The sequence below is a fragment of the Carassius gibelio genome, chromosome B1, assembly GCF_023724105.1.
Source record: "Carassius gibelio isolate Cgi1373 ecotype wild population from Czech Republic chromosome B1, carGib1.2-hapl.c, whole genome shotgun sequence".
Classification (NCBI taxonomy): domain Eukaryota; kingdom Metazoa; phylum Chordata; class Actinopteri; order Cypriniformes; family Cyprinidae; genus Carassius; species Carassius gibelio.
This window is the reverse complement of record NC_068396.1, coordinates 7,881,315-7,906,409: the sequence shown is the minus strand read 5'-3', so window position 1 is coordinate 7,906,409 and position 25,095 is coordinate 7,881,315. Positions and strand designations below refer to the sequence as shown.

The 25,095-nt window shown below is 35.0% G+C and overlaps 1 protein-coding gene across 2 annotated transcripts; it reads left to right on the top strand.

Annotated features, from left to right (window-relative positions):
• The first annotated feature begins 10,810 nt into the window (after positions 1-10,810).
• On the top strand, positions 10,811-24,030 carry LOC127949127 (lysosomal alpha-glucosidase-like). 2 transcript variants are annotated; one of them, XM_052546072.1, is made up of 21 exons: positions 10,811-11,156; positions 12,192-12,255; positions 13,153-13,779; positions 14,068-14,213; positions 14,326-14,491; positions 15,394-15,490; positions 16,207-16,326; positions 16,423-16,541; positions 16,696-16,827; positions 17,381-17,491; positions 18,098-18,211; positions 18,309-18,393; positions 18,476-18,593; positions 19,231-19,364; positions 19,461-19,612; positions 20,818-20,966; positions 21,132-21,273; positions 21,360-21,458; positions 21,731-21,895; positions 22,176-22,322; positions 22,772-24,030. In XM_052546072.1, the coding sequence occupies exons 3-21, from the start codon at positions 13,159-13,161 to the stop codon at positions 22,832-22,834; spliced, it is 2,880 nt and encodes a 959-aa protein (XP_052402032.1). In that variant the 5' UTR covers positions 10,811-11,156; positions 12,192-12,255; positions 13,153-13,158; the 3' UTR covers positions 22,835-24,030. The 2 variants fall into 2 exon arrangements, with proteins under 2 accessions (XP_052402032.1, XP_052402031.1); XM_052546071.1 differs by lacking the exon at positions 12,192-12,255 and having other exon boundaries at positions 10,812-11,156.
• The last annotated feature ends 1,065 nt before the right edge of the window (positions 24,031-25,095 follow it).

Below are 25,095 nucleotides of genomic sequence, written 5' to 3'. Positions count from 1 at the left end.
TGATTACTTATCTTCCTCAACTCATATGCTGTCAGAGTATGACATTTTTAAAGTCAACATGAAAATTAAAATTGATCCTAGTCTTATTTTGAATAATCTTATTTTGAATTACATATTCACTGGTATACATTATTCAGAGAGAGAGAAAAAAAACATTGTTTGTAATCTTTACAATTCTTTCCCTGCAATCATCAATATGTTCCACCTTATGTTTTGTCATAACCTTTTGGTCAGATGCTGAAACAGTTTCTGTGACTGTACAAAGTTCATGAATATTTTACAGAGTATTGTTTGGTTTTTCTCTTACAAAACAACTCACTAGAACATTGTCACATTGTTTTTGACTGTACTGACAGCAATTCAGGGTCAGCTCAGCCCCTTTCAAAATTACACGCTTCCTAACTCAAGTTGCTTTTACTCAGGGTTAAAAAAAAAAAAAAAACGAGCTAAACCCAGAATTATGCACAGTGTGAAAAGCCCTAGTTTCAGAGAAAAAGGTACAAAAGTTGTCACCGAAGTAGTATCTTTTAAAAAATACTAAAATGTACCATATACTCTATAATTTTACGGTACTAAAATGTACTTTTAGGGGTAAATAACACCTTTGTACCCTTTTTTCTTACAGCGTGGTGTCTTTGATAGTGACATTGTACATCTCTTAACTGTAAATGATGAGTTGTGCCCTCTGTAACACCCTCTTCAACACCTCGAAAGAAACAGTAGTGTCCGTCTGGTGCAGTTTATGGAGGTTTCGAGCATCAGAATGTGAAGCAGAGAACTTCATTTTAAGAAATGTAATTTCTTGCTGCATTACTATCGACACAATAGCCCTTCACCTCAAGCCAAGGCTAATAAATGTTTTAACAAACCAATAAAAGTTGGAGTTTTACAGAGCCTTCTCATTGTAATCTATAAAATGTTTTAAACTCTATTTTTATATTGTCCCCAAGGGCATTAGTTTTCACATTTTTTTGCGATTGTAGATCAAATTCAGACCAGACCTCACTATCAAATAATTACTTTGAAAGGTCATAAAAGGTGAGAGGAGTTTCAAATGCGGCTTTTGGCTGTAAGAGAATTTCCCGAAATGTGTGTTTGGCTCATGTTCAAACATCTGTTGAATTATAGACTTAAACTCACAATTGCTTACCTATTTATAAACTAACATATTCATACATCACAATGAGTGATGACTCCCACTTGGAACTCGTTCAGTCAGGAACACAAAGTCCTTAAAATGTGTTCGGTTCAAAACGGCGAATCTGATAGTTTATCAATTTGAGTCATAAATGTCTACTTCTGTAGAACAACTGGAGAAATGTATAACCCTAGAGCAGCTGTGTGCATGTTTCCCAATTCCCTCACCCAAACACGCAGTCCAATCACAGGAGGTGAAGTTTACGGTGCTCTAAAAATATCAGTGCATTTCCCAGGAAATCAATAGGCATGTTCAAGATCCCTGGGACTTTTAGAACTTGTTTATCTCTGCTGACTAGCTCCAGAAGAGATGCACTGACATCAGGGTAACACACAGATATTTTGTTTTAGACTATTTCATTAAAGTTATTAAAGAGCTATGCCAAAGCTCAATAGATGATGAAAATAATAGTCAAAAACTAGACGGTGAAATGTATTTACACTAGAATTATATCAACTTGTCATTTCGGGTAGTTGCCAAAGGTTACAAAAGGGTGCCATTTTTGGTCTACCCCATGAAAATTTCAGTGAACAGTTCTTAAAAGGAATTTTTAAATCAGCATTAATAACCTAACGAAACCTTTTTCCACTGCAGAGAAGCTTTTGTGCAATGGAAGGTTCTTGGGATGTTAAAGGGTCTTCATGGAACCATCAATGCCAATGCGGAACTTTATTTTTAAGAATGTGTATAGTATTGGATTTTGTTTTGTTTGTTTTTTATTATTCTGTTATGCAGAAGAAGAAGAAAAAAAAAAAAAAAAATATATATATATATATATATATATATGTGTGTGTGTGTGTGTGTGTGTGTGTGTGTATATATATATATATATATATATATATATATATATATATATATATATATATATATATATATATACAGCATGGTTATTAAAATTACATTTAATTAAAATTAAATAAAACAACTAAAATGTATAGTAAACAACCATTTTTTTTAATGGTCTTAATAACCATTTTTCCTCTATAAAGAACTGTTATGCTATGGAAAACTTTGAATGTTAAAGGTTCTTCGTGAAACCACAAAATAACCTTTTTTAAGTCTTATATGGTATCTTGCTTTTAATGAGTTACCATGGGAGGTAGTTGCTTTGGTATTAAGATCGGGTGCTAAAAAAGCCAACTTCTAAATCTCTACAATATTTTGGTCCCTAGATGTGGCATAGGTTCCTCCTTGAACACAATTCTATTGGATTTTTTAAAAAAGAAAAATGCATACATATATCAAGACATCATATTTTATGTTCTGCAGAAGTGGAAATAATTAAAAAAAACTAAAACAATTAACTGAAATATGAAATATTTTAAAACGTTTAAAATATGAAATATCAACATTTGTCATTTTCATGTATTATATGCAGTTTTTTTTGATGTACAGTCTATATTACATAAAACAAAAACTACACACACACACACACATATATATTCAAAACACATCAAAATAACAATTACATGAAAATTGAAAATCTAAAAAATGTGTGCTGTCAAACAATTAATCCTGAAATATATATATAAATGCACATGCATACAGTAGCTATATATTTTAAAAATATTTGTGTATTTATACATTTATATATTCATATTGTTATATATAAAAGAAAATTCATAAATATATACATGCATGTGTTTGTATTTATATATACATAATAAATATACACAGTAAAAAATATATTATGTAAACAAAAACTTTTTTGGGTGCAATTAATCATTTAAAAATAAAAATAAAATCACAATGAAATATTTTAATATTAATAAAAAATATATATAATAATAATAATAAATGTAAAATATGAATAGAAACTATAATAGAATCTCTGGGATACAGGTTTGGAACAACTAAATGATTACAAAAAATTTGGGTGAATTGTTCATTAAGGGATTTGTTCAAATTCCCAGACATGAATGTATGAGTCATAATGATCTAACTTTAAAGCTCCAATGATTAAGTAATCCATCACCTTCAAACGCATCTTTGGGCCAGTCACCTGCACCAGCGCCTGTCATCTAATGCAGCCAAGCAGAAAACCTTCTATGAGGACGACCGCTGAAAATGCTAAACAGCATCACTCAGTGGGCAGAAGCCCATTATGGCGCCAGGTTCGGTCTCAGAGGGTGATGTAATTATTATATACGGTTACAAAAACAGATATTGGGACTATAAAGTGGTTCATAAAAACATGGTTTGTAGGACAAGCAGATGGACAGGCAGGAAGTGAGAGGAGAAAGAAGAGGAACTAGAGGGACATGCTCTCTGTGTCATCTTTGAGCACCACTCATTGGTCTTTTTCGAGCTTGGCGTTTAGCCCAGGCACGCTGAGACATGCTCACGTCTTACCTGAAGACTCGTTTAAATGATCTGCTTACTCGTTTGCACACTTGGCACCGTTCTGAGGGAGCAGGAACCGAGGGAAAGAGAGGGGGAAGAGAGTTTGATGTACTTGCTCAGTACGCTTCCTTGATCAGCAGAAGAACTTCTTGGCCATGACAGGTTTTAAGTGTGTATACAGCTAGATTTGAGGAGGAAAAACAGGACATTTTACAAAGACATCAGGACTTCTGAGAGCTGGATATGAAAGGCTTGATGCCATGAGAATCTTCAAAGTGCCTTTCCCAGGAGAATGTGTGACTGTAGATTAAGGGTTAAACCAACCAACTCACATCAAGAAAGTGCTGTGAGGGTGGGAGGAAGAAGAAAGGGAAGGAGTGAAAGAATAAAGGATGGGGAGCAATGGATTGACAGACTGGTGGGAAAACTGATGTACAGACAAAAAGTGAGTAACCAACAAGGGGAGACATTAAAGTTAGGGGTCAGTAAGAATTTTTATTCATTTCATTTCTTTAGATTTTTATATATATTTGAATCTGAATAAAAGTAATAAAAAAAACAAGCTTCAAAGTCCATGTATGTATATTCATACATAGCTTGTTTTCACCATGACAAATAAAACAACAACAATGTTTTAATATTATTTTTTGTTATCACCTGGTGAAAACAAGCTTCATTATATGTATCTTCATATATATATATATATATATATATATATATATATATATATATATATATATATATATATATATATATATATATATATATATATATATGTATATGTATATATATATATATATATATATATATATATATATATATATATATATATATATATATGTATATGTATATATATATATATATATATATATATATATATATATATATATAAACACATAGCATACAAAGTTTTTGTAACCATGTTATAAAAAAATTTAACATAACATTGCAACTTTTTATCTCACAATTCTCACTTTTTCTCTCACTGAGTTTATGTCTCACAATTGTGAGAAACAAGTCTATTGTGAGACAAAAACTCAAAATTTTCTCAGAATTCTGAATAAGAAATCTTAAATCTTACAATTTTGAGTATATACCTCACAATTGGTTTTATTTTCCCTCTGCATTCTGAGTTTCACAATTCTGTTTTTTGTTTGTTTCACAATAATTGTTAAAACCATATACTGTTAAAAATTGACTTTTTATCTCAGAATTTGGATATTTTTAGCAATTACAAGTTTATATTCTCACTTTACACCTAACAAATCTGAGTTTACATCTCACAGTTGCGAAGGAAAAACTCAACATTGTGGAAAAAAAAATCTTTTTTAAAGTAAAGTTTAAAAAAAAATACGTAAATCTGTATTTTTCCTTCCATTTCGGATAAATTCTCTTCAGTGTGATGCAGAAGTCAAGGTTTGACATCAGTGATGATATTTGAGAGCTGAGGGGGCTATTTTCAGCAAAAGAAGAACTTAAATATCAGTCTGTTCATCACACAGAGCTGTTTTACAGCTTTACAACACTTGGAATATGGAGCATGAGTCATATGGGCTTTGTTTATGATACCTTATGGTGCTTTTTTAATTATTAATTTATTTATTTTCTTTTGGAGCTTGACAGCCCCAGCTCTCATTTCATGCCCTTGATGGATATAAAATGTTTCTGGCCTTAAAAGTTATGAAGCTACACAGTGATTTAGAAAGCACTGAACAGACATGGAATTTGAGATGGCATTTTCTGTCATTTTATTTATATAGCACTATATAATTATAATGTGCTTTGTCCGGGGTGCTTTACAGTCATAGAGTAAAACTAAATACAAAGAACATAAGAAACTAAAAGAGAGAGAGAGTGAGAGAGAGAGAGAGAGAATGGCTATGAGATGGTTGTTAGACATTGCTTTTTGTCCATGTGCCTAGATCTTTTCATGTAATGTTAAAATGCTAAATGTATTATGTATTGATTTACAATAAGCTCTCTTTTGCTCGAGGCTACAATAATATGCTATTTAAGTTAAGCTGCAGTACAGATTCTAACTCCATCTCTCTGATAACACACACACACACACACACACGTTTGTTTTTGTGAAACGTGGGGACATCCCATAGGCGTAATGGTTTTTATACTGTACAAACTGTATATTCTATCACCCTTCACCAACCCCACACCTAACCCTAACCCTCACAGGAAACTTTGTGCATTTTTACTTTCTCAAAAAAAACTCATTCTGTTTGATTTATAAGTGTTTTGAAAAATGGGGACATGGTTTATGTCCTCATAAGTCACCCTCTCCTTGTAATACCTGTGTCATACCCATGTCATTATACAGAGCTGTGTCACAATAACAAGAGCGCACACACACACATACACACACACTGTGTGTTAGACACTGGAAGGTTCATTGTAGATTGTAAATGCAAAATATAAATGTGTTGGTTTTAATTTCAATTGATTTGGGTACAATTCCATAGGAAGGAAAAATAACTAAAGAATTCTTTGTAATATTGCAGATGTTTCTCATGGAAGTCAATAAGATTAAATGGAGAGCAAATGGAGATTTTTCATAGGTGTGTAAGTGTTTGTCTAATTTTACTTCTGATAAATAAAATATTCTCTAGAAATCTCGACAATGTTCCAAACGGTGCTTTTTCAAGATGCCAAGATCTGAGATTTCAATATGAACTCAAACATTTCTCATCAAATTCTCCCAAAACAAAAACTAATCTATGGAAGCCGATTTCCGTCACAGGATTGTAAAATAAACTCAGAATTCTTAGTGGGAAAAATTTAGTTGTGAGACAAAAAAATTCTGGAACGAAAAAGTCACAATTGCCAATTGACTGATTCTGATTTTACATCTCGCAATTCAGATTTTTTTTTCTTCTGGATTTCCCCGTGGTTTCAACTTTTAATGTCACAATTTTTGCCGTTTATATCTCTTTTTATATTACTTCTCGAATAAGACTGGGTAAGTGGTCATCTATTCATATCCACACATGCACACAGTCTCAGCTAAATATGAATGAACAAAGATGTTTGTGTGTGCTGCTGCTGGTTATTTCCCTGTGTCTGGTCTCTTCTCTGATCTTGGGCCATATGGCTATGTTACAAAGCTTTCACTGCATTTCAAAGGACATTTATGCAGGACACCGGCTGGCCAGTCCATAAACCATACGCATTCATGCATATTCACATTCACATTTTTATTTTTAATTCTTTCATACGCTTTCTTTCATGGTCACTGGTGGGTTGCCATCTTCATATCCCAACAGTGACTCCACATATACATGTGCTGATATTATATTGTTTGCAAATCTGCAAAGTTAGCTATAGTACATTAAAATATAGAGGAAAGTAAAAGCTAAAAGATGTCACAATTTCCAGCTGTTTTTATAGTAGTTCACATAAATAGATCAATAGTCCATGTCTCTCCCAATTATTATAAAACTGCATGAATTATGATTATATAAGAATAAACAATACATTACCATTCAAATGTTTGGGGTCAGAAAAAGTATTGTGGTTTCCACAAAAAAAATATTAAGCTGTTTTCAACGTGATAATAGTAGAAAATGTTTCTTGAGCAGTGAATCAGCATATTAAAATGATTTCTGAAAGATTTCTGAATGAGCAGCTTTGCCATTACAGGAATACATTACATTTTTAAATCTTTTAAAATAGAAGACGGTTGCTTTAAAGTGTAATAATATTTCACAGATTACTATTTTTACTGTATTTTTGATCAAATATATTCAGCCTTGGTTAGCATAAAAAAAACTTGAATGGTATTGTAAATTATTAAACTATTAAAAATCACATTTTTGAATAATTAACACTTATATAATATTACATAATTGAACTCTGAGTGTCAGGGTCTCCATCTGGGAGTGGAAGCCTGATACACTGAAACAAGCAACTACAGATTTACATTTGATATAGTTAGACAAATAGAGTTTGAAATTTGTGTGCCTTGACTATTGTCACAATGTGAAATGAGCTAAGAAATGAGAAACGTTATCTGTTCCTGGCCCTTCCTCAGCACTGACAGTGCTCTCTCAACACTTTATATATTAAACACATGCATGGTGTGCTCATTCGTGTAATTGCGTTTTTTTATCACACAGTTGTGATTTTATTTCTCATATTTGCAATGTAATGTCCTATCATTTGGACATTTCACAGTTTTGACAAGAGCCAAAGAATCTGGTGCTTAAGGCCTTTCAGAAACATAATCCGTCCTTGATGTCACCCTGACATGTGAACTTTAAAATCAGAAAGGTTTACTCCGTTAATATCTGTTAAGCTGGCCACCCATGGCTCTTAACGACAGAGGCTTTAGGGTTATTTGAGACCGTAATAAATTAAAGTTGCACAAATGTATCTCAAACTGTTAATAAAGAGAGAGAGAAAGACATTTGGAGTGATATGAGCCAATGAAAGGAAGCATGGATGAAATGTTCCCAAACTGCAGTTAATTAATTTCCTTCACTCTTCCAGTTTTCATCCAATGCCACATAGTACGTGTTTAGTGCTCCAGAAAGTTATTTTTCTGGCAGACTGACAGTGACTTTAATGAATAATGTTTAATTTCATTCCTGGGTAGAGAATGAATAAATGTGACTTGAGGTTACTTCGCAAGAACACACACGCGCTCTTTCATATCTGACCTGTGCCAGAGTTCATCGGTGTGTTGGATTGTCAGTGACACCTAGATAATTTAGAAAAAGAACACTTAATAACAAACCCCTAACTTTAAACATCATTGTACATTTCAAAGTATTATGGCATGCTTTGCCTTTTGGCAATAACACATGCTACTTTCTCTCCACACACACACATTGATAGATGCAGTTTTTCTATCTCTTATAGAGTGGGTCCTGCTGTATGAGCACATTTTTTTGTCTTAGGGTGGATAGCATTTTTCCAGCTCAGTGCCCAATGCTGTGAATGTTCATGTCTCAGCACTGTAGCACGTTTGCAGCCACTATCGGCCAAGGTCAAACTGATTATTCCCACTGGGAAGCAGATGTCCCATCTGAGACCAACCGTGTGCGTGTGTGTACAACATTAAGAGCAAAGAGAACAATGAGAGAATATGAAGGAGGCTCTTAAATCATGTCTTTATAAGAGAGATTTGAACAGTCCTATAGGCCTAAGAATTCAAATCTACCTCTGTGCTAAGAATGTGAATTAATGGTGCATTCAAGTCCTCTTGGGAAGTTACAAAATAATAAAAATAATGCACATCAGGTGTTTTTTTTTTTCATTATGTTTTATTCAATTCATGAGGGTGGTGTAAATATTCAGTTTTGTACTTTCTAAGTAGTTTTGTTGTAAATGAAAAAAAAAAAAACATAAATTTGAGCAAATGTATCATTAATACAGATGTTGCATCCATTGTGTTCAACATGATTTCTCACTGACTGAACTCAGAAACTCAGATTTTGTGACTTTGTGGTGACATTTGTTTCCATTCAACTCATAAACACAATCTTTCCAACATGACTTGAATGGACCATTAAGCTCAAATGCTGCTGGTCGAGTAGAGGTTTGCTTTTAATCTTGCATTTCTGATGATAAAATATACGTTGAAGGAGGGATGCAAGAACAGAATAGATCAAGATATCCCAGCTAACAAGAAATCTTCTCAGAACTTTAGCTAACAATCTTGAAAGGTTGTCTGATCAACAAATGTTGCATTTTTGTCTTTTATTTAGATAGGACAGTGTAGTGGATGACAGGAAGCAATGCGAGAGAGGGAACGGGATCGGGAAAGCTCCACGAGACAGGATTCAAACTTGGGACACCCAAAGGGCTACTGGCACCAATGTTCTTGGTGTCACACTACGAGGTTTGGAGCACAGCATATATATATATAATGAGGCCTCGGTGTATGTCACATCACACTAGGCCCTTGAGATCACCTTGTGCATGCCTGGGGGAAACTATTCTAGCTAAAGACGATCATGCTGTATTTATGATAGGAACAGATTTCTATAAGCACTATAGGTGTATCTCATCGCATAGTGCCGGTTGTACTCTGTTGTGGCACTTGTCATCTTGACCTCAAGCTACTGTATAAGCATTTAATGACTGCCATGGTCAGAGGCCTGCTCTAGGATTTATGGGATTATAATTATTCAAGCAGGAGAAAAGAAGCAAATTATGAAATTTGATGCTTTTTAAAATTCATGTAAATTAGGGTTGAGAACTGTGAATAATTTGTTTCACCTTTATTATACCAGCAGTAATAGGGCCTCATAACACAGAGATTATCATCTAGCATTAGAGGTAATGCGTGGGCAAACAAGACGGTATTCTGACAATTAGGAGTCTTGCGGAGCAAATCCGACTTTGATTTTTTCATTTCTCTTGTGGAATCATTTCTAGCGTGGGAGAACTTGGGAGAGGAAGATTATTGTGTCAAACTGTCTAATACCAACATGTGGCTTAGAGCAAATCTCTATCATAAGAGAGGCTATCATAATATTGACATTTTACAATCTATTTCTATGTGTCTTCAGCTTGATTCTAAAGAATCATCTGCTTCAAGATTTTGAGAGTAAAAATGCTTTTTTTTTTTTTTTTTTTACTTTTTCACGAATTTAATAATAGTATAGCTCAGAACAAAGACAGACCTGTCTTTCCTTTGTTGAATCAAACTGAATTAAATAAACATAGATCAAAGACAGTGCAATTCAAATCAAAAGAAGACACCACTTTTCTTGGGCTTCTCATTTTCAATGCCTCAGTAATGTCTGTAGTCTATTAGTAGATGTTGGAATTTGTTCACCATCAATATATTAGGCTATATTATTAGATTATAATATTACTCCAGTGTTAGACTATATGGTAAATAAATATCTTATTGGTTACATTTGATGTGGAATCATTTTTAGTCTACATATTAGACTGAGCTGCCATCTGCTGGACTGATATCACGATGGCCTGAGGAAAAAAGCATATGTTTTCAACTTTAAAGAAGCTAATAATTTTCTTGATTATATAAGTTATAGCTAATTTCTGAAATCTGTCATTCTCTCTCAGTTTTTGGTCAGGTCTTAATTGCTGCTGAAATGTATTTTTTAATAAATACCCACTAGCTTCCAGGCCAGTAGATGGCAGTAATGTAGTTACATAGGTGCGAGTGTTACACAGTAGAATAAATTCATGAACGAATCTTTTTCTCTTTTTTTTGAACTGGCTCTTTTCGATGTTTCATTTGAACCGATTCGCCAAGTGATGAGATCTGTGAGAGTACAACCGAGTAGGAAGTGAACAGTTTGGAAAACGGCAGAAACACCATTTGACATGAAAATCGTGTAACACACACTGAAAATAAGGGGACATGGGGAGTTTTTTTTTAAAGTCAAGTCGTTACTTTTAAATGAATCATTTTTGAGCTCGTTCGCTGTAACGATCCGTCTAAAGGAGCCGAATTGCAAAACGAATCAGATTCCAATTGCTACTGTAGGACACACACAACAACGCCAACTTCACAACACATCAGACCTCACAGATATTCACCAAAACACACAGATCTTCACTGATGAAATGTAGTGTGTGAAACACTGCAACCGCTTAAATCCAGCATTTACCAACCGCGTAAAAAGTAAGTGAATTTAAATGTGCAGTTTGTTTCTTCTGTGTGCTGTTTGTTTGATGTTTCAAGTGAGCTACGTCTTCTTTGTATAATATGTTACAATGTCGCATATACGATGTTGTTTTCTGTTATTGAAGCGATGTGGCTGCAAAATTTAAACCTATTTTATTTATTATTCATTCAGAATGTCGATAAACGCTATTTTTATGCACTTTAAGGTCAAAAGATATGCACATATTATATATTTAAAAAATATATGTTGATATACCATTTTCACGTCACATGAAAGCAGTATTCCACAAACTGCACTGCACTGTACTGTGTTGTTAATTTTATTGCAGCCAAAAGTTTCTCTGCAGCTTGTATCACTCAATTAAGGTCACATTTACCCATGATCTGTCTAACGTACTTTATGAAGGTTTGTGTCTGTTTTAGTTCGTTTTAAAACAGTGGAGGGGGCTAAAGTGTTTTCTTGAACTCTGACCTCTACCTCTATTGTGTAAGAGTACAGACTCCATTCTAATGCTCAGCTGCTCCATGCAATTACAGAACATTTGGGCTTTACTTAAAAATGTGTGAGCTCCCTACGTAGAAAGCTATTATGGACAGCTGTGCATTTGCAAATGTAAGGAGATCTGAATATACCATGGCCATTTTCCCTAAGGTGTTCTTGATTAAAACATGTTTTAGGAATTCAAAACATAACTTTGTTTTATATGCTTGCTTTTTCATTTTGGAAAAAGATAAAAAACAAATCATGAGTCTTTCAGCAGAAGAGGTACAGTATGAAAATTGGTCTCACTTCTTTTTCACTATGATCCTTTCTCCTATAGCCACTTCCCTTCCTAGTACTTCCCCATATCTGCAGTTTTATGTATTTATTTTAGTTTTCTCATCTGTGTGACATTTGTCACATGATATTGGCAAATACATAGCGTCATTATATCTGTGTCTTACAGAGGCTGAAACTGCTGAAACACTTGCTGATAACTGGAATGTTCTTATCTCTATAAACAATTTTAATCCTATAGACTTTTATTCCAGTTTAATTAAGACGACCTCAAGATACCTAAAACCAACTTTCAAAGAACCAAAGGCTTACGTTTAGGTCAGTTCACAACAAAGCATATGGCTTCAGAAGATTTGGAATATAAAACTCAATATGTAACCCATCATTCAAACGTTTGGAGTCTCTAAGATTTTCGACATGTTTATGAAAGAATCTTTTATGCTCACCAAGTGAAAGTTGCATGTAAAATACAATAAAAACTGTAATATTGTGAAATATTATAAAAAAAAAAAAAAAAAACAGTTTTCTATTTGAATATCTTTTAAAAATATATCATTTATTCCGGTGATTTATAATTTATTTATAAGAACAGCATTACATTGAAAAATAAATCTTTTGAAAAATTATAAACATCTTAACAGTCACTTTTGATCAATTTAATGCATTCTTGCAAATTAAAAAGTATAAATTATTTAAAAACTGTACTGTGATCTTAAATTAATATGTAATCAGCTGTTATCATACTGTATATCTAATAGGATTTAATTTGTTAATCTTTAGCAAACACTTATACTGTAATTTTGTATGTAGCAAATGCCAAAAGTTTAAAATCTAAATTTTTCATACTGTTTTATTTTGAATTAGATTAGACTAGCGCAGATTTTAATATAGGTGAATATAAGTTTATTAATATTGGCCAGAATATTAATGTCTGTACATCCCTAATAGAAAATGTCTTTAGAGCATCATAAAAAAAATTACTAGCTCCACAGAAGAAAGTTTTTGGTTAATTTTTACAGGAAAGTCTTATTCAGTATAATAAAATGCATTGGCAGAATAATTCAACCAATAGAGTGCTTCTTTGCGAGGGATGAATTAGTCTGATTGCATAAGTAGTGGGGGATGAGTTATGCAACAAATTTAAATCTCACATTTAGAGGATATTGTGTTAATTAACTTCTCTTGTTTTTATATCTTTATCTTTATTCTCTGAAGTTTGAAATGGTGTCGTACAAGAGGCTCACTCCAGAGGAGGTTCATTTCGCGGGGGCTGCTTTATTGGATCCTGAAGAGACGACAGACACGGATCTAAAGGAAGTAAACCCAGAGCTGCCTCTTCTGCCCCACAGCCGTCGCTGCTCCATCACCGTTGCCCTGCTGACCCTCGGGGGACTTATTGTGGTCCTCTTTGGCATCTGGCTGCTTGGAACCATATTTTGGTTACACACGCCACCCTCCACAGAACCCCATAGACCCCCTCCACCTGCTGTGGCTAAAAGCTCAAACGGGACGTGGCTGCAGCCGGAGTCCTGTTCACAGATCCCAGAAGCTTGGAGGTTTGACTGTTATCCAGAGAGAGGTGTGGTGGTCACGGAGGAGATGTGCCACTCTCGAAACTGCTGCTTCATACAGCGCTCACAGGCTAAGACATCGCGACGGAATGGAGTGCCGTGGTGTTTCTACACACCTGACTATCCATCCTACGAGTTGGTGTCCATTACTGACACAGAGATGGGGAAGGTGGGAAAACTGCTCCGGAACAAAAAGACGTATTATCCTAAAGACATAGATGCGCTGCAGCTGGAGGTGCTGTATGAGGAAGACAACAGACTGCGTGTGAAGGTGAGAACACTTCTGGTCTCCATGTTACTGCATGGTTATGTTTGTGAGCTCTCTTTATGAAACAGACTTTTTTTTTTCTGTTTTAAAAAATCAGGTCACTTTGGTCAGCCCTGCTTGCTGTTTTTAAATGTGCTACACACATAAATACAAACTTGAAACTTGATTATTGATTCAGCTTATTGATGTTTTTCATTATCAATATAGATACATCCTAAATGGAAAACATTTTCAGAGTTTGTAACCTACAATATTTTTTGTTGTTTCGTAATATTCCTGTGGCAAATACAGATAACAGACCCGGCTCAAAAGAGGTATGAGGTGCCTATAGATGTTCCTGTGGTTCAGAAAAAAGCATCAAATCCCTCTTACACCGTAGATTTCATCAAAGAACCTTTCGGGCTGATTGTCAAGAGAACACAATCAGGAACTGTACTGTAAGTACTATTTACTCTCAACCAATATAGACCTATTACCATTAGAAGTGATTAGGAGAAAACTCTTCAGGAAGGAGGTCTGTAATATTGTGTCTCATTCACCTCCCATCAGGTTGAATACATCTATAGCTCCTCTCTTCTATGCGGATCAGTTCCTGCAGATGTCTACATCATTACCTTCACGTTTCATATATGGACTGGGAGAACATCGCTCCAACTTTCTGCATGACGTCCAGTGGAACACACTCACTATGTGGGCTCGGGATGTCCCGCCAATGGTAACTTAACATTCATCTTCTGACATAAGAATCTGTCAGGTCTGTTGCAAAAACTAATAACTAGGCAAATTTCCTGAAGATGTTACCCCCCCCATCCCCCCCCCCCACCCAGACCATCCAAGTTGTTTGTTCCTTCATCAGAACAGATTTGAGGAATTTAGCATTACATCACTTCACCAATGGATCCTCTGCAGTGAATGGGTGCCGTCAGAATGAGAATCCAAACAGCAGATTAAAACATCACAATAATCCAGAACTAATCCACATGACTACAGTCGCTAAATTAGCATCTTGTGAAGATAAAAGCTGCATGTTTATAAGAAACAATAAAACAAAAAGACCATTGTAATTTGGCTAAAATATGAGTCCTTAAGGCCATAAGGCCTCCTCCAGGGATAAAGTCCACCCCCTGTCGTCCTCTCGCATCAAAAACCTGCACGCATATTTATTTAAAACTGTTTTTGCTTATAAAAGGTGCTTGGTCTGTGCATATTTCTCTGCTGATTCAGACGTGACAAGTGACAACTTTTTCACTAGAGAAAGCTATATTATAGATAGAGGACTTGTATTTTAGCCATAAGCAAAGATGTGAAGTAAAAAAGCCTTGATGATAAATTAGTTCAAATACAAACATACAGCTTTTCCATTTAAAAGACATTACATTTGGAGTGGAGTCAAATGGATTGCCTTTTAACTATTGTGTAACTATTTTAACTATTGATGTTTTTAGCCTCTGTTTGGACTGACGGCACCCATTTACTGCAAAGGAATCCATGAGCAGCATATTACATTGTACATTATAACATGACCCATTTAACATCACTACAAAACATCAATCCAGATTAATAAATGTTCCAGTTTGCACTAACTGCTCTGCTTTTCTTGACTGGCGGTTCTTTCAGGAGCTGACCAACCTCTATGGCGTCCATCCCTTTTATCTTTCTATGGAATCTGATGGAAAGGCGCATGGGTTTTTCATGCTCAACAGCAATGCAATGGGTGGGCTCATCACACACATGCATGCTTAATTTGAAACTGACATTGAGTTCAGTGTTTAAGCAGTAATCAACATCTACATTTCAAATTCCAAACACAATGCAAACCACATACCACTTTATAAGCTATGGATCAAATACTATAGAGCAATGAGCTAGATTGCTCCTCCTCAGAGTGCAGAACACCATGTTGTTTTGGCACTGACTCTTGTTTGATTGTCATGTTCATGATAAGCCTGGTTTTTGATTTTTGAACACAGTGTCGTCAGAGATAATTATGACTATAATAAGTCATAAAATAAGATAAGTAAAGTTCATGCATGAGAAAAAAGTTAAAAAAGACAAACATATCAGCTTCTTAAACAATACTTTGCATTACCACTTGTTCATTTGTAAACCATTATAACATGCATGCATTTTCCTGTGAATCTTTGTTGTTGCGTATACAGCCATCGGTTGTGCAGATTAAAGTCAGCATGTAGCGCAAATTGCCAAAAACTTTTCTCATTTATTGTGACGTATGTCTGAGTGAAACGGCTTGTAGAACTGATAGAATAGATAAATGCAGATTGTTTCTACCTACATTTTTTTTCACATTTATAAATCATTTACATGGTACCTATAGTGGTGCATGGCCAAAAAAAGGTATTAAAATGCTAATAATGGTGTTAAATGCTGTCAGATCTTTGTAATAACATGTGTAAATAATCTCTGATGTAGATGTGGCTCTGCAGCCTGCTCCTGCCCTCACCTGGCGTATGATTGGTGGGATCCTCGACTTTTACATTTTCCTAGGCCCCGATCCCAGCTCTGTGACTGCACAGTACTTGGATGTTATAGGTCAGCAAGCATCATAAGCAGTATTTGATAAGCATTTTCACATGAAGAATCAGAAGTTCAAGAACTAATCATTTAAACTTCTCTTTTTCACATTAGGGAAGCCTGCAATGCCCATCTTCTGGGCTCTGGGATATCATCTTTGCCGATGGGGCTACAAGTCAAGTGACAAAACCTGGAATGTTGTAAAAGAAATGCGGAATTATGGGATACCTCAGGTACTGTAGTTTTTTTAGTTTTAGTTAATTTCAGTTCTGCTCCAAAAGATTTACACTATTGCATTATGCGTTTAGCATAGGGAATAGAAATGTGAGAAATCATGTTTGCACTAATTCCAAATTGTGCAAATCACAACATTTTTCTATATTTCAGGATGTTCAGTGGAATGACATTGACTACATGAATCATGCCTTAGACTTCACTTATGACACCGAGAACTTTTCTGGCCTACCTGACCTTGTGAAAGACCTTCATAGACATGATCAACACTACGTCATGATCCTGGTACACACACACTTGGATTGACAAAAACGTAGCCGTTTGTGAATTCAATGCTCTACACCTGGTTACTCTGCTAGAACACCTAAATGTTCTTGAAGGGGAAATGACTTCACACATTCAATAAAAATCACCTTCAAACCAATTGGTAAAATACCATTGCACAAATGTTTCTTTTGTTTAAAGATGTCACTTGGTTTGATATGCAATGACGTTTATTCAGATTCAGTGTGGCTTAAATAATTTTTGGAGACTGTCTTTGCAGAAAGCAGTACAACTCCAAATCTAAATGAGAGGAACGTCTGTGTTCTGTGGGTTTAAATATGCTGCTCCTGCAAAAACCTCCATATGACACACTTCCTCATTTGGCTCTCGTCTCTTTTGTGGAGCAGTAGAATCACACTGACAGTCATGAGGCTTGTTTGGCAGCTGAATGTTTCACATGACCGCAGTTCTATCCCTCACTAAAGCGTTTGGATGTGTCAGTGTGGATTTAGCTGAAGTGCGCTTGATGTAAACTGCAGCTTGTGCGTGTGTCTCTTTTGCACTTCCTCATCAGGATCCCGGTATCAGTAACTCTCAGCTGCCCGGCTCCTACTGGCCATTTGATGAGGGGATGAAGAGGGGCATCTTCATCAATGATTCGAATGGAGACGTCCTAATCGGGAAGGTACACTGAATACATACTCATTAAGTTGTTTAAAATGTGGCGTATTTTTTTTTTTTTTAAGAAGTCTCTCCATGCTTACCAAGGCTGCATTTATTTGATAAATAAAGTAAAAAGTGTAATGTAAAAATTATTTTTATTTGAATATATTTTAAATTGTATGACACATGATTCTTCAGAAATCATTCTAATATGCTGACTTGCTGCTCAATAAGAAATATTTCTTATTATCATTGAAAATAAATGGTGATATTTTATTATTGATAAAACAAAAAAAGTGCTTCATCTTTTTTTACTTAAATTAATAGTTTAACATTTATTTGAAATAAAATGTGACATTATAAATGTTTTATGTCTTTGAGCAATTGAATGTCACCTTGTGAAATTAAAAGTTTTACCGTAATTAATGAAATATCTATAAATTGTACTGATAAATCATAAAAGGTAAACTACTTCATTTGTAACCAATAATAAACGTCAGTAATGCTTCATCGAAACCGATAGATGTCAGTATGAAGTCCAAGTCTGGGCAAAAATTTAAACTGAAATTTAGTTTAGAAATAATTCATATTAAATAATATTCCTTATGGGATTTATTTTGTTTCCTAGGTCTGGCCAGGACTCACAGCTTTTCCAGATTTCTCCAATCCAGACACACATGAATGGTGGTACCAGAATCTGAAGCGTTTCCATGAAAACGTGTCTTTTGATGGCGTGTGGATTGTATGTTGTGCATTTGTATTATTGACTATTAGGTGGATCATTATTTGCATTTACTCAAACACTGATCATGTTCTCTTCTTTATATCTTTTCTTCAAGGACATGAATGAGCCATCTAATTTCTTTGATGGATCACTGAATGGTTGCCCAGACAATGAACTGGAAAATCCTCCCTACACACCAGGTATTGGTCTATTATATGCAGATCTACATTACGCATGCTGCCATTTTGTTCCAACAATAAGGCATGGTGTTGTCTGCTGTAGGGATTCTGGGCGGTACATTAAAGGCCAAGACTGTGTGTGCATCAGCAAGACAGAAGATCTCCACTCACTACAACATACACAGTCTGTATGGACTCATGGAAGCTAAGGCTACTGAAAGGTATGCACAGTCATACAAAAAAATACATAAATCTATATAAATATACTACTGTTAAAAAGTTTGGGTCTTGTCGGTATTTCTTTTTTAATTCGTTAAAATTAATACTTTTATTTGGTATGGATGCATTCAATTGATCAAAGAATCATCAAATAAATGAATCATTTTATAAAAAAAGATAAGTAAAAATAACTGTTATAATATAAATAATAAGAAATGTTTATGAACAATAAATCAGCATATTATAATTATTTCTGAAGGAGCATGTGACTCTGACGACTGGAGTAATGATGCTGAAAACTCAGCTTTGCATCACAGGAATAAATTAAGTTTTAAAGTATAATAAAATAGAAAACTGTTTTTTTAAATAGTAATAACAGTTTGACATATTACTGTTTGTACTGTGTTTGATCAAAATGCAGCTTTGCTGAGCATAAGAGACTTCTTTCTAAAGTATTAAAAATGTTACTGACCTGAAACTTTTAAACATAAATGTAGATATATATCTCTATGCCAAGTGTTTTTTTTTTAAGAAGAATTTTTCAAGCAAAACATTTGACCAAAGCTAGATTATTAGATTTTAAATGATAAACGTGTTTGAACACTTTCTGATTGGATCATGTCTGTCTGTCTCTTTCAGTGCTTTGAGGAAGATCACAAATAAGCGTCCCTTCGTCATTTCCCGCTCTACGTTTCCCAGTCAGGGCAAGTATTCAGGCCACTGGCTCGGAGACAACAGGAGTCAATGGAAAGACCTGGCCACATCCATACCAGGTATTAAACACACACTGCTCTGCCGAGGCCAGAGTTAGTCCCATAGAGTTTTCTATTTACTACAGCTACTCTAACCATTTTCTTCCTCTTTCCCAGGTATGCTGACATTTAACATCCTGGGCATCCCTCTTATTGGGGCTGACATCTGTGGCTTTGGTGGCAGCACTACAGAAGAACTGTGTGTCCGGTGGACCCAGCTTGGAGCTTTCTACCCCTTTTCAAGAAATCACAACTCCATAGATGAACAGGTGAACTTTCTTCCATCTGTCTAAACAGTAATGACAGATTACTTTAGTTTTACACCACAGCAAAGTCTGCAACTAAGGCCCAATCCCAATTCTATTTTATACCCCTTTCCCTACCCCTCCGCCTACCCCTTCCCCTTATATTAGAAAATATTCTCCTAAGGATTGGGACACCACTACTATGCCGTCACATCATTCGTCGTCTAGCTCTTATAATACACACACATACTGGTGTGCTGGTGTGCATTAGAGCCTTTAATTATCGTTCTGTATAAATGAGCTGCTTACTGACACACACACACATATCGGAAATTGCGCTCACACATCCAGGAGAAAATAAACTTGTAAACACTGCCCCATGACTTTTAATAAATACAGTTTAAATACTGAATCGCTACATATTTTCCAGCGACGAGAGGATACAATCGCTGTTTTACACTCACTCTAAAAAGAGAAACGCACAGACACGAATACACGCAACTTCCATTTCTCTCTCTCTCTCTCTCTCTCCCTCTTGAATAGGCAATATTTGAGACAATGGTTTAGCAATTTCTAATTATTGGGGGGATTAGCACCCATCAGTGTCTACGGCAGTTATCGCCCTGATCAGACATATCCTGTGCCACTATCATGCAGTCTGTAATGATATGACATTAGCAAATATTAGCGATTTTTTGCAAACATTTCTTTGAGTAACATTACCATTAAAATGAACTCACAATTGAATGTAACATAAAACAAATGATTACTTTTCGTTAAAATCTTTATTTATGCCAACAAAAAGTACATTTATGAGTCTTTTTGTTCGCTGTAGCAGCCATGTTGCCGAGATAATTCATACCCCTTCGTTTGAAGTGTGGTCCCGAAAAATCTTCGTTTGAAGGGCTATCTGGCCCTTCCCCTTACCCCTACCCCTCCAACCAAAAGAGAATCGAGACACCCCTACCCCTTCACATGAACGCACAAAACGGAGGGAAAGGGGAAGGGCTAAGGGGTAGAATTGGGATTGGGCCTAAAGCTGCTCCGTGAAATTCTGTAGCTCATAATGCTCAAATATTTTTAAAGAGTTTTTATCTTATTGTTCTTCTGCAGTCTGTTTGTGTTTATTTGATTAGTATCCCATCTGTCACTTGTTTTGGCAGTACAATTATTAGTATTTTTTTGGCCTTCCACTTCTCTGGATTAACAGATTTGTCATTTCACAACAGGATCAGGAACCAACAGCATTCAGCCCAGCAGCTCGTACAGCAATGAAAGAAGCCATTCTCCTGCGTTATTCCCTGTTCCCACATCTCTACACACTCTTCCATCACGCGCACATCAGTGGACACACAGTCGCCACACCACTGCTCTTTCAGTAAGATACACACAAAACCTGATTGTATGTTAATTAATTCTTAAAGGAATCCAATATTAACATGTTTTTTTTTTTTAGAATTATCCTATATCCATGCACATACTATCTCTAAATTCAGGGAGATATACACTTAAACTTAATTACTGTTTGTGCTGCGCCTTTTAGGTTCCCGAACGATGAGAAGACATACGGGATAGATAAACAGTTCCTCTGGGGAAAGAGTTTGCTGGTCACACCGGTTTTGGAGGCAGGGCGAGATTATGTTGTGGGATATTTCCCTAAAGGTCTCTGGTACGATTTCCACACTGTAAGTCCCACCTCTCTAGAAATGCATAATTCTCTTACTTTGGAGTTTCATACAGTATTCATCCTGAATGTTTGTGTCACATGCAGGGAGACTCGTTGGTAAGCAGTGGAGAAGAGATCAATCTTCAGGCGCCACAAGACCAAATCAACCTGCATCTCAGAGAGGGTTCAGTCATACCTACACAGGTGACAGAGAAGCACATTGTGTAACGGGCAATTTATTTATTATAATAAATGTATTTTTATGCTTAAAAAGACATAAATGCATAAATTCTCAAAGTAATGATTTTATAGGTAATTTCTATAATTTAGTGTGTGTGTGTGTGTGTGTGTGTGTTCGAAGCCAAAGTTATATGTTTTAACACTTTCTTCAAAAAGTTTCAATTTAGTGATTAATTAAAAGATAGATGGATCATATCTATCTGTGTCCATATTCATTTGAATTGGTTGTGTTTCAGAGACCTAACACCACCCTGTGGGTGAGCAGCGGTCAGCCCCTCAATCTGATTGTGAGTCTGAGTGAGGACGGCCTGGCCAAGGGTGATCTGTTTTGGGATGATGGAGAGACCCTTGACACATATGAGAAAGATCAATACGCTTATATCTATTTCACAGTAGAACAGGTACAGAAAAAGGACAATTCACTTTTATTAAAGTAAACCAGCATGCTTTTAGTTTTGAATAAGCATTAATTCAGTTCTCATAGACTGGGTACATTATAAAAAATGTTTCATTAATTATTCCCATTTGTATCCAGGATTAGTTTTTAACAACACATCACTTGCTTGTTTCTAAATGTAAATGGTCTTGCTGTCTTCTGCTTTGCATAATTTGCTTTAGTTGTTATCCTGCCTAATATCAGGGATGATAAATGGAACTATCTTCTTTATTAATGATCTTCAGAACACAATGAAATCAGAAGTGCTGCATAATCATGAGGAGGCTACTTACATCACAGTGGAAACAGTTTCGTTTTATGGAGTGAAGACAGAACCAGACAAAGTAACGGTGAATTCTCAAGAGGCAGCGTTCACTTACCGTAACAACCAGGTAATAGAATTTACTATTGTTTTAGGAAGCTGCTGCTTATATAAAACCGTATATTTATGTTAAATGTTCCCAGTAAGGATAAAAAAAGTTTATTAGCAGTCCTATGATAGTCAAACTACTTTCATTAGGCTGTATTGGAAATAAATAATTGTGAGTATTTGCCTATGGTTGGTGGTTTACTATGTTTTAAATATATTTTTAAAAATATATATTTTTGGGGGATGTTGCCATTTCTGTAATGCATTTTAAAAATATCAAAATGCATAAAATATCTAGCTCAAAATATATAGGTTGAGAAAAGTCTAAAACTGTTAGTAGTTGATGTCAATAGTGATTTCATATATTTTTTTAATAGGTAAAAAACAAGTTATGCGAGTAAAAAAAAAAAAACTTACATTTCTGCAAAATAAAACTTAAAGAAATGTATTTTTTGTCTTATGTCTGTGTAGGTGCTGACAGTAACAGACTTGGGTCTGAACCTCAGTCATAACTTCACGATCAGTTGGACGTAAATATGAAAATCATCGGTGATATTTCAAAATTGCAAGTTGCTGCAGAAATCATGACCGTATTATCTCAAATGAATTTATCTCCGTATAAATCTCACATTCTGGTTTCAACATGAAATCAAATCTAAACCAGAAATGATATGACAGATTATTGATTGTATGCTGTTGAATGTCTGTATTATTGACCCAGTGCCGTTCAGTTGCACTCAGAGGGAGCAAAACCGAAGGGAAGAACTGTGTTTAATTTTGATTAAATGTATTTGTTTGATCTGTTGAATAGATATTTTTACCTCTGCTGTTATATTACTGCCTGTTATTGCTGAAATTGTTTCTAGGGCAGAAATATTCTTCTGTCACGCATGTTTCAAGCAGTTTAGTGGTGAATAAAGCTTCTCATCTTAAAGTAGGTTTACACCTTGCCATGCCATCAAACACTAGGCAAGTTCAAGATGATTTTGAGTTAAAGCAAACTTGATAGTGATACAGAAAAAAACAAGAACAACTACAAGTTCAAAAGTGATCCTGCTGAACTCGTGACCTTTCATATTCTTACAAATTAAGTTGATTTCGATTTGCATATGTGTATATATTGTTTACAAGCGTGTTTGCACAGTTCAGGACATTTTGATGCTGGAGAAATGCATGTTTGAGCTTTACTTTTTTTCCATGCATGAGCAGGCATGTAATTAAAATGATCCAGTATGTTCAGCCATTCCAAATGTGATTGAATCATAAGAACAAAAACTGTTTCTTTGTTTAAATTCCCAAAGCAAGTCTTTTTTTAAATGCATAACCATGAAAATATTTCTTAAGTAAATCACTGTACAGTATTCATCAAGGCTTCAAGAGGCATAATTGTGCAGTATTTTGTAAATTGCTACCACATGCTGTTGATATATTACCATTTAAAACATAACATTGTGCCTTATATTACATCAAAGCTGTGATTCAACATTCAGTGGCTTTACTGTGAATGTATAAAAAACTCTGTTCAAAACACTGGGCTGCTTTACAACTTTTATCAAATGTAACCGTAAATGTATAGACCTGTGCTCCTAAAACTGAAGCTGGACAATATATCTATGAGAGTACGAGCCTGTTTAAGGCATCTTTCCTTTAAATGACCCTGAACAAACTGCTGTACAGCCTTCCACAAGACTTACAGGGTAGTGTGCAATAAAAATTCAATGTTTATCTTTGTTCTTGTGTTTGTTTTTGTTTTGTTTTTACTTAATACACACACTAGCAATCACATAGAAACCACTCAGATACCCTAGCAACTGAACTGAACAACTCTGAAAACCTTAGCAAATGTTTTGAGGAAAATGTCATTTGTGTTTCATTCTATTATGTAACTCCATTTGTCCTCTTAAGTGTCCAGTAAAATATGAACTTTTAAACCACAGCATTTGCTCGGAGGAAAATATTATACCTCGAACCTAACCATATTTAAAAGTTTTAAACTAAACCCATTTTCTACAATTCTAAAGTTATATGCTGTTATAAAATACATTTAAAAAGTCAGACATTCTGGACAGAGTTGAGTGTTGGGCATTTTAAAGAGCACAAAAAAAAATCAGAACTTGAAAACAATTACCTACAAGATTTTGTTTCGACCTTGAGCATGCCTGACACTGTCATTTTGAGCAAGATGTGTTTCCGTCTTGAAGAAAATGTAATAAACCTTTTCTTGTCGTTATAAGAAGCATTGTAAACCGGCTTCTTCTGAGAGTGTATCTGCTCGTCTGAACCTTCAGCTTTCATCTCACACTGACACGAGACCTGTTTGATGATCAAAGCCAGACTTGTGCTTCCACATCCAGTATGATATGACAGCGAGATTAAAGCCTTGCTTCTGTACGGGCCGATGCAAGCAGAAAGAAATGAAGACGAAAAGAATCAAGGAAAGAGAGGGACAAAGATGGAATGAAGTATGGGACAGGGCTTTGATTTTCTTGATTGGTTATTAACTGAGCAATTAAAAATGATTTAACTTTCAGAGCATCCTGCTTGTAGAAAAGCAATGCTTTTTAAAACATTTATGAATTACATAAGCTGCCCCTGCCAAGAGATTTTGTTTATTAAGCCATCATAATTATTACCTTTAAAAGATCACATAATACAGCAAACCTAGACATGTTATACAGTTTTGTTCAAAATAATAGCAGTACAATGTGACTAACCAGAATAATCAAGGTTTTTAGTATATTTTTTATTGCTACGTGGCAAACAAGTTACCAGTAGGTTCAGTAGATTCTCAGAAA